This window comes from Papaver somniferum, unplaced genomic scaffold (genome assembly GCF_003573695.1).
Source record: "Papaver somniferum cultivar HN1 unplaced genomic scaffold, ASM357369v1 unplaced-scaffold_79, whole genome shotgun sequence".
Taxonomy (NCBI): domain Eukaryota; kingdom Viridiplantae; phylum Streptophyta; class Magnoliopsida; order Ranunculales; family Papaveraceae; genus Papaver; species Papaver somniferum.
Window position 1 is genome coordinate 497,898 of NW_020650859.1, and position 10,896 is coordinate 508,793.

The 10,896-nt window shown below is 36.5% G+C and overlaps 1 protein-coding gene across 1 annotated transcript; it reads left to right on the plus strand.

Moving 5' to 3' along the window:
- The first annotated feature begins 7,283 nt into the window (after positions 1-7,283).
- Positions 7,284-9,391, plus strand: LOC113344544. The gene has a single exon (XM_026588495.1). The coding sequence runs from the start codon at positions 7,726-7,728 to the stop codon at positions 8,719-8,721; it is 996 nt and encodes a 331-aa protein (XP_026444280.1). The 5' UTR covers positions 7,284-7,725; the 3' UTR covers positions 8,722-9,391.
- The last annotated feature ends 1,505 nt before the right edge of the window (positions 9,392-10,896 follow it).

Below are 10,896 nucleotides of genomic sequence, written 5' to 3' on the forward strand. Positions count from 1 at the left end.
GTTTTGTTTGCGAAAATCGGTTTTAAACTGAAAAATAGCAGTTACAGAATAAGGGTCGTCAACCTCTATAGTTATATACCGTAACGATTTTTCATCTGCATATTATTTTTGTATGAAAAATCGTTGATGTCTAAGGTGTAAGAGATAACGACCCTTTATCTGGATTTAAGACTTTTTTTCCGGAATAGAGTCATTAATATATTATAGAACCAATTGACGACCTACTATGACGACCCCTTTTTATACACTAACGACTTTGTATGACTAAAAACTACCTCTCTGACCAAATAAATAGAAGGATCGTCAACTTAATTCCATAGAATCATCACTAATGATAACGACTATTCGGTTGAGTCGTTAATGTATAAAGAAAAATGTTAACGATTTTTTCTTATTTGTCCACTAAATGACAAAAATGATAAGGAGTCGTTTTTGTATGCATCTAAACGTTAACGATAGAGCTGTCAATTTTCAACCCGGCTTGCGGGTTGGACCTAGCTTGGCTTGTTTCAACCCGTCTCGGTTTGTCCCGTTGGCTAAACAAGCCGGTTAGGGTTAGCATATCTAGCCCTAGTAGAAAACAAGTCCGGCTAGGGTCAACACGCGGGTTACCTGTCAACCCGTGAGTATATGCTCATATACTCATATGTCTGGTTTTAGAGTTGATGTAAAACACAAAAATATTTTTCCCCTGATATTATTTTAGATTTTTCAATAATCTCAAATTTATATCTTATTTACTCTTGAATACCAACCAATAACTTCATATTTACATACAATAAAATCAAAGAAGCCTACAATTAAGAAATAAAAAACACATTTTACGCTTATTACGTACATATTAAGAAATAGCAATTAGCGATTAAATCCTTCGTATTATTTTAGATTCATCAATCCCTTCACATTCCATATCAATAAAATAGAGAGATCAAATCCAAAATAAATTGATTCATTAGCACCAGAAAAATTAAATTCTTTGTAAATTGAAATACTTGAATTTTGCGTTGCTTAGTAAAACAAGCCAACCGTGAACCCGCCAAGCCAGCCCGTCTAGGGCTAGGGTTGGGAGTTTGGGCTTGTAGATGAATAGTATTAGGATTAGGGCTGACCCTAACCCGCCAACGGGTTGACAAGCCAAGACCGGATTGACCCTAGCTTGGCCCGTTGACAGCTCTAGTTAACGACTCTTATTTATTCTTCCATTAAATGACAAAAATGATAAGGAGTCATTCATGTATAAATCAAAATGTTAACGACTCTTATTTATTTATCCACTAAATCATGAAAATGATAACGACCCTTTTGTGTGTAACGACCCTTTTGTCAGAATGATAAAATGATAATTAGAGTCGTTATGGTATAAAATAATACCTTAACGATTTTTCATAATCTGTAAAAGTTGCAGGTTTGAGTCGTCAACTTTTGTGACAATATAGTGACGACATTACAAAGTCGGCAGGGAATAGATCTCCGACATTAACGACTCTTTGTCTGAATTGTGACATAGTGCCTATGATAGTATGATCCCTCTAAAACTCTTCTTCTCAACTCAAAAAAACACAAAATTATTTTAGTCCCCAAATTTTAATTTTAAAGTCTGGTTTTAGTCTAACCATACTATTAACTTAACTTAATTAGCTATTAACACTAATCATTTAAGGGCAATTTAGCAATTTTAAAAAGATGAATAAGGGGTGACTCAAATTAGGTTTTAATGATCTTTTTTGTCCTCTAATGAGACCCCTAATTATTTTTTAGGGTCCCCAATTAAGCTCTGTTCCGGAAGCAAGTAACTTGTGCTAGCAATTGGAGCTGCAAAAGGTAGTACAGCAAAGGCAAGAGCACCAGCTCCATAAAGAAACCAATTATCCTTTTTTGAAAAGGAAAAATTATAAAGCATACTTATCCTCTTGTGATCGATATAGGGTATAATTTACTAAACAGAATTTGCGGTTTGTTAATTTCACGATGCTTTTTAAATTATATTTTACCAAACGTTTATGCCGCTTTATTTTCACATCTCAAGAAAAGCAACGCACAACACCCCTTAACAGAAAAGTCCTTTTCTAAAACTCACGGCAATACTTTGAACCAGATGGATATTCCAGATGAGATGAACTCTCTGTGTGTTATGTTCGTCCGATCGCCTCTCCTGCCGGATTCAATATCTTTTTGCACATGCTAAAAACTGGCGGGAATGGGAAGAACCGAAAGAACCGCACCGAACCGACCGTTGGTATTATGAAAACCTAATTTCTATCCATCCACTTATTTATACCTCACATTCTCACTCTCGGACTCTCTTCTTCTTCTTCAGTCACAGAGGCCGCCTCCACGATCACCACCTTCGATCTACTATGACTATTTAGTTAACGAGCTTGTTTGGTTGGTTATCTTTAGTTCTTCTTCTTCTTCAACCAAAAACACCTGCAACTTCTCTTCATCTTAAAATCCAATCTCTTCGAGATCATCGCTGTAAGTTTTCCGCTCTCTCTGTGTATCTTAGATTTAAAATCTGAACTCATGTATCAATTATCGTCAAAGATTGATTATATATATATATATTTTTCAATTTTAGGGTTCATTTTTTTTTTCATTTTTCGAATTTGAAACCCCAGATTTTGGGTTTTACTTAATTTGTTGATTTTGGTAGTAATTGCTGTTAAGTTAATGTATCAATTGAATATCAATTATAGATTTGGTATATAATCAAGTTATAATATCCATTTTGCTAGCAAGAATGAGCCATTTTAGCAGTCAATCGAGTTAATCTATGTGCGCGCATGCCCTAATTGTGAACTACATTTGTAATTAGATGTGTATTGATGGTTTTGCAAGTCTGCAAAATGGTTGTTAACTCAAATCATTGCAGATCCTAATGGGGTGGCCTGAAAATTTGCGGAAGTGATTGCTCAATTAGTTTGTATTATATATGCTTAAGATGATTTCAGAATCTATTGTTTATCTTGTAGATAGTTTTCGATGCTTTGAATGTATTTTTTTTTCTTTGCTTTATTAGTTCACTGAACACTGTTGGATCTCTAGCTATGTTTGCTTTGTCTTCATAAGGATTTACAAGTACAATAATTGAATTAAGTGCCGATGTTGTATGATTTGTGTATTCTGTTGTTCAGTTTTGTGAAACTTTGAGTCTTCGTAAGACTTCTTAGTTTATGGTTCTATACAGACAGAAACTTTGATTGTAGACGGGATCCTGTTGTGGGAGGTAGCATAGTTATCTTGATTTGAATTGTAGAAAGGAACATTGATTCTAATTTTGTTTCAATTTGTTTAAATATCTTAGGGGTTCTACCTTCTAATGGATGATGAATCAAGTCAATCTATTGCGGTAACAAGTAAGATGTCAAGTCCATCTGATAAGGAGGAGAAGGGACAGACAAGTCTGATGTTACTACCCCCAATACCAGGTGATAATGCTATACTAGCTGCTTCCTGCTATAGTTATGAAAAGTGCAGAAGGGCTTTAGTGGAGTTTATAATTAAGGATGGGTTGACATTCAGAATAGTAGAATCAGAAGGTTTCAGGGCTTTTTGTCAACAGATGGAGCCTAGGTTTGAGGTCCCAGATTGTATGGATATTTACAGAGACCTTTTAGTCATCTACAAAGAAGAGAAAGAAATGTTGAAGAACTATTTCAAGGAAAGCAAACAGACAGTATCTCTCACAACTGACACATGGACATCACCAAACAATCTTAATTATATGTGTGTAACAGTTCATTACGTAGATCAGAATTGGAAGTTTCAGAAGAGGATTATCATGTTTTGCCAAGTTAAGAAAGGTCTTACAGGTATAGCCATTGGTCACATGTTGGAGAGGTGTTTGCTGTTGGATTGGGGACTTGAAAATGTGTTCAGTGTGACTCTTGACAAAGTTAATGATAATGCTGCGACAATCGATTATTTGAAGGCCCGTGTAATTGGTTGGACAGGAGCAACCGAAAGAGCTGAATACATGAATGTAAGATTGCTTTATTTCTTTTGGTAGTGTGGATGATTTACTTAAGAATTCAATCATTGCGATTTTTAATATTTTTATGGTTTTTCATTTTTATCAGGTAAGATGTGCTGCTAATGTTCTTGGTCTTGTTATAAAAGATGTAGTAGGAGTCTATAGAAACTCGATTGGGAGGATCAGGTCAGTTGTTAAGTATGTTACTAGTTCTCCTGCTAGGTTGGCTAAATTTAGAAACTATGCTTGGTTAGCAAGGGTTGATTGCAAGAGGAGCTTGATTTTAGATATGAAAGATAAATGGAATTGCACTTATTTGATGTTAGATGTTGCGGAAAAGTATGAAAGAGTTTTTAAGAGTTTAGAATGGGATGATAAGGACTTCAAAAAGAAGTTCATTTTCTCCGAAGATATGTCTCTTGATTTACCTGATACTTCTGGTTTTGATATAGCTATTTCTGATGATGAAGATTTGTCTTCTAGTTCTTCTTCATCTGGTTCTGAATCTGATGGGGAAGTTGTGGATACTAGTCCAAGAAGAAAGAAGCAGAAAAAAACAAACACAAAGAATAAAAGGCCTCGTAAGCATGCTCCCTGTGCAAGGGATTGGGCATATGCCAGAGGTCTTGTGAAGTTTTTCAAAGTATTCTTCGATGCTATTGTTGAATTTTCTGCTTCAACTCAAGTTACAGCACATTCATTCTTATGGCAATTGGTAATCATCCATGAACATTTGGTTGAGTTTAGAGATAATGTAGCATCAGATCCTGTTATTGCAAGTATGGCTGATCTTACGCTTCTTAAGTACAATGAGCATTGGGGTGCATATGAAAAGATGAATTCTGCCTTGTTTTTTGCTACTTTGTTTGATCCACGAGAGAAAGAACGTGGACTGGAGTTTAATCTTCTGTGTTTATTTGAGAAAGATCATTGCAAGGTTGGTAGTGTTATGAAAAAGGTGAAACAAGAATTAGTGAGACTCTTTGAAGAGTACAAGTCTATGTATTCTGTAGCTGAAAAGGGATCAACTAGTGTTGTTAAAATAGTTGACACTCCAGTTCTTGGGAATAGAGAAAGGGTTGAGGCCATGCTTAACGCAAGGAGGAAAAGGCATAAAAGAAACCCATCCGGTGTTGGGGAATCAACAGAGTTGGATAGGTATTTGATGGATGTACATGAGCCAGATGTAGACAATTTCGACATATTGGCTTGGTGGCAGGCCAATAGTACCAAATATAAGATACTCTCACAGATGGCGAAGGATATATTAGCCATGCCCGTATCTTCAGTTGCATCTGAATCAGCATTTACTGCCGGAAAGTGCGTGCTTGATCCATGGAGAAGCACTTTATCTTCTAGGGCAGTCGAGGCATTGTTATGTACACAAAGCTGGTTACAACAACCCATTGCTCTTGATCTTCTGTGTGACTATGTACCAGATGATACCTCCAGCATTGAGAAAGGTAATGTAATATTTTCTTTTTAATTTTCTTTACTTGTCAATTCAAAGTTGTGACTTTAACATAAAGTTCATTTCTTGTTGCAGAGTTATTGGGCCCAATGCCAAGGGTCTTTGATCTTTGAAAATAATGATAAGAGGGATGATTTCACTTGAAGTTGGTCTACAGTTTTTTATTGCTTTTAGTTGAATTTCCAAGACTTATGATAGCATTTATTTTTTACTTTCTTATGTCAGAACTTTGAAGACTTATAGACTGGTTGTTGTTGTTTTTTACTTTCATAAGTTGAACTTTTATGACTTAAAAATTCAACAGACCCTATGACCCTATTTAATTTTGTGCTTTACTTCTTCAGGACCATGTACCCTTATTTGTAGGCTAGGAAATGCAGTACTATCATCTGTTTGGGTCTTGCGGTCTATGTTGGGATCTGTTTTTCATTTTCGTTTTTTCCTTTTGTTAACCATGTATGCATGTGCCTTACTGCTGCACTGACTATGCTTACACGTTACACCTTTACTGTAGTATTTGATTTTTGCAAAGACCGGATCTTGCTGGTATCAATTTTTTTTGTTTTTACTCGTCTGACTGAAATTACCTGAATTGTCTTGAGATGTTCAATGTATTTGTTTTCTGAGTCGGGTTTGACTCAACTGACTCAAAATTATGTGCATCAGTGGCTTGGTCTGGTTATTCAGAGACATTTTATTCCTATTCAAACGGGTCTGAATCAGAAATTAGATCCGAGGCAAGTCCCAAGTCAGATCCGACTCAAACTAAAAAAGCGGTGTGATATCTGACTTGTGCTGAGTCGGAAGCAAAGGCTGACCCAAATGTCATCTCAGCAAAAGATGTTAGAACGGCAAAAAAAAAAACAATGAGCAAAACTCTATTGCCCTCTATGGATTGTTGTGCTAATTCTTAAGGATAAAAATCCCAATCGACAAAGGGAGCCACACCAACTTCATCTCACCATGTCAGGGCTTTTCATGGTGTGGTTAGTAGCCGGTGGCACATTACATTGTCTTTTATGCCGTTTGAACTTAACTGGTCTTTTGTGTGATTTCTCCATAAATTTGCCAATACAACTTCAACAAAAAAAATCCAAGAAAATCCTCTTTACTTTGTTTACCAGCATTCAACTCCAAAACAGACGTTGATTATTAATTGGTTTGGTAACCAGGCAGTCTGGACTGAAATGAATTTTCTAGTTGCACCTAATGCATTTCAGATGAATTTATAGTTGCAGGTCAGATCATAAGTGTCCATCATAAATAAAATCCCAATAAATTTTGGGTTTGTCTTCTTCTGCTCAGCTGGTGAGAAAACTTTATATAAATGCCAACCCCAGCCTTCCTTTTCCTCCCATCTCCAGAAAACCCTAGATTTCATACCAAATATCTTCTTCATACTTTAGTTAGGGTTTCATGTAGTTCTGATTCAGTTCGCACTCATGTTTATATGTGTTCCGATCTTATCTTTATCTTTCAGTTTTGATCTGTGTTTTCTTTTTTTCTTTGTTTTTCTAATATCATTTTCAATTCAGTCTCTTATATTATTTCAGTCTTAAAGTGTTGTTTAGATTATCTCTTTGGTTTTTTATTTTTATCTGATTTTTTTCTCTTACAGTGTTGGTGATTATTGTTTTAAGTGTAGATTGTACATGATATGATGATATCTCTAGAGAAGAGTACCAAACTAGATGTGAGGAAAAGTCATTATGTCCTGTGAGTATGAACAAACGCAGCAGAAAAGCATAGATCAGGATTTGAAGTTATGGTAATTTCATGTTGGTATTCACTGTGCATAATGATTTTCCTCTCATCTTACGGGGTATCTTTCTAGTTTATCTGATCTGTCAGTCTAGTTACTTGTAGAGATTTTGGAAAATATTCTCTCTTTTATAGATCGGAGCAAACATGTTATGTTTGTAAACTTGAGATGTTGATGGTCGAAATATCTCCATCTCAGGTCATCTCATATTCCAAGGGGGTGAGGAAAAGACGATATTTGGCCCTTGACCCAGAATTAACAATGACACCCCCAACTGTATAATTAATATAGCTTTGACGACGTAGTCGCTTGTTTTTTAATTTGTTTGTTCATCTGACTGAATTGCAAATGAAGAATCAATCACTAGGATGTGCACCACGACCAGTAGCAATCGACGAATAAGTCATATATATGGCAAGTGATTGTAAATATAAAATATCCACCGCTTTCCTTTGATAAATGAAATCAAGACAGATAAAGCAATTAAGTTGAACCAGAGAGAGAGAGAGAGAAGCAGAGATGGCTTCTGCGCGCAGGAGTTTTCCGGCGAAAGAAAAACAACAGAAACGTACACTTGAGCATTTTACCCATCCTCATATCTTAACTAGGGAGGCTTTCGATCAAAATAACGAATTTGTATGTAATGCCTGCAACACTCTAGGTTCTGGTGTTAGATACCATTGCAAGCTATGCGGTTTCGATATCCATGAGGATTGTGCCGACTGTCCGGAGTATCTCAACACTTACCTTCACCGTAACCACCAACTGGAACTAATGTGGGACGGATCGGAGTCAATCAAGAAAAACTATGGTAATTTACGTCCATGTGGTGTCTGCGGCGATCAAGTCAAAGGTCTCTTCTACATTTGTTCGTCCGGTGTTGAGAAACGCACTAATGATGGTGAACATTTCTTCTTCCTCCATCCTTTATGCTCGAAATTTCCATCCGAAGTGCGTCATCTGGTTCACGAAAACCACCCTCTCAAGTTCAAATCAATCTCGGTTAGTCAAAACTCCGTGTGTGCTATATGTAGATGCGTTGTTTCTGATTCTTCGTGGAGTTACAGATGTGATCCATGTCGTGTCAATATCCATATTGAGTGTATTACTCTTCCATTTCCATTTGATGATCATCCACGATCACCAAAGACGCTCCAGCAAAAGGAATCACCAAAGATGTTCCAGCAACAGGGATCACAAAAGATATACCAACTGAAGAGACCTGTTGACCCTCTTCCTGCATCTCCTACATATGGGAGTTATGCTGGGACGACACCGTTCAAACCACAACCGCACAATAACAACCCTCCGAATCTACCACATAGTTACAACGTTCCATCACCAACTTATAACAACTACCAATGTCATCCACCGCCTCCTCCTCCTAATAGCGGAGCTAGTTCAGCTCCTGGCGGAAAAAAGAACGGTGTGGTTAGAGGTGTAGCTGGATTTTTCGGGAAAGTTGCAGTTAGCTTGTTGGTCAGCGCAGTTGTTGGTGAAATTACGCAGTCGTGATTGATATTTCTTTTGTTTTCCGGCCACCTGGAGTGTTGTTGCTTTGTGTCTGTGTGCCCGGCAATATCAGGTGTTTTCTTTGTATTTGTGTGCAAAAAAAAGAAAAAGGCCAGAGCCTAAATCTGGCGCCATAAATACAATCCTTGTTAAAACTGTGGTTTGTTTGCTCAAAGTAGTGCGTGAATTGTGATCATAGATATGGTAATATTTTACAGCCACGCTTAGTTGGGGAGGAAACAGAATTAGTCTTTTGACGACAAAGTCTTGATATTAGATAAGTTTGCAGACTTATTATTGGAATAATTCTGTCAGTGTCACAACATATATAATACTCAATGATCTTAGAATACATGGAATAAATGATCTCAGGCCTTGCATCATTGCCTATCCTTATAGAAAAAAAAAACATGCATATGGGAGGAGCTAGCTGTTGCTTGGACTTTCATAAGCGCGTTGATTGATCTCAGCAGTGGATAAAATCTCTAATTGGGGCTTGGTAAACATGTTCCAGGTGATGCATGTTGATCAAGCATAGCTTCCGAGGCACTAAGGCGCAAGGGGGAAGAAGTAAAAAAAAAAGAATGACTGACAGCTGTGGGATCTTTCGGACCAGAGCCTAAACCTGGCGCCTTAGACCACGTCCAAACTGTCTTGTTGGACGTTGTGCACAACGAACAATATAAAACTGGATCCAGTTTCATTCATGATATAACATTGGATCTGCTATTTGATGACATTTTTCAGAATAAGTACTAAAACATGTGAAACAAATAAATAAAGACATGACATCATATCTCTGCTATTGGTGTCTCTGAACCAACAAACAAACGAACTGCTGAGCACGCAGCGAGATCGATGCAGAATCTTCGTTTGGTATTTTGTTTTACTCAATACGTGTAAGCAGGTTTTTGCGACCTCATCATTCTATGATTTACATATAGTTCCAGTTGATGACGAACTCATTCCATGCCATTATTTGATTTGTTTCATTCTGATAATTGTCAAGAATTTGGATTCTTGTGATAATTAGCCGTATTTTCGATAAATAGGACATATTTAAATCTTGGGTTACTGTCCGCTTACCTAACGTCACCACAATTTATGTAGCATAGGGTAATTTTTTGAGTTATGGTACATTTAAAAAGTTTGAGGTTAGGCGGATTCCTATGGAATTGGCAAATCGTTTGCCGAAGAACTGTTTTTTGCGACTACTCAAAAATGTTGGGGACTACAGATATTAGAAGTGATAACGAGTCGTCTCTTATTTAATTTCTTTTTTAAAACCAAACTTGTTCTTGGTAATTAAATTAGTGTAATGATTATTGAGATTAAATTAATAAGTTGATTTTTGTCAAAAGAAGAATTACTGAGAGGGAGAAGAAAAAGATGAAGATGAAGGTTTTGGAAGAAAAAAAGTTAAGATCTTTTTCTTTAAGAGCCACAACAAGAATATGATGTTTTGGGTACTCACGGATACTTCAAATTTAGTTAATGGTGCTTGAATTGGCCAACTAAAAATGAACAATTTACAAATTGATTTCGGTTTGGTTAAAAAAGTTCGGCTAAGACATCTGAAGAACAGGTATCCGAACTCATTTGTAAGTGTAGTTCGGCTAATATTTCTGAAAACACGGGTCTCACCTTTAATGGAGTTTTTTCTTTCAGAGAAAAGTTCAGTTAGGAGAAGAAAATTGCGACATAACCGAACTAGGAGTTCGTCTAGGAAAAAAAAATTGCGAAGTAACCGAACTCAATATGCAGGTTTTTCAGAGAAATGTTCGGTTAGGAGAAAAAAATGCAATGTAACGGAACTTTTTGTGGCGTAACCGAACTTTTTTCGATGTACCGAACTTTTTGCGACGTAACTGAACTATAAGTTCGGCTTGGACTTTTTTTTCGTTCTAAACGAATTTTTCTCTGAAAACAAAAACCTCCATTAAAGTTGAGTTCGGATAGTTCGAAAAAAATTTCCACATAATTCCTAGCCGAACTTCTCTCTCTAACTTCCATTTTCAACTCGTTTTGATGATTACTTCTCATTTTTTCAACGGAAAACGAATGAAAAGTAATACGTTTGTTATAATTTTGATTTTGATTTTGTTTTGTTTTGTTAATGATTTAAATTAAGCTATATATAGAGGTGGCGGTGGTGGTGATTTGAAGTAGTCGGTGGTG

What these genes read in the sequence shown, in the direction of transcription:
- LOC113344544 (XM_026588495.1), top strand. Translation starts at nt 7,726, where the DNA reads ATGGCTTCTGCGCGCAGGAGTTTTCCGGCGAAAGAAAAACAACAGAAA.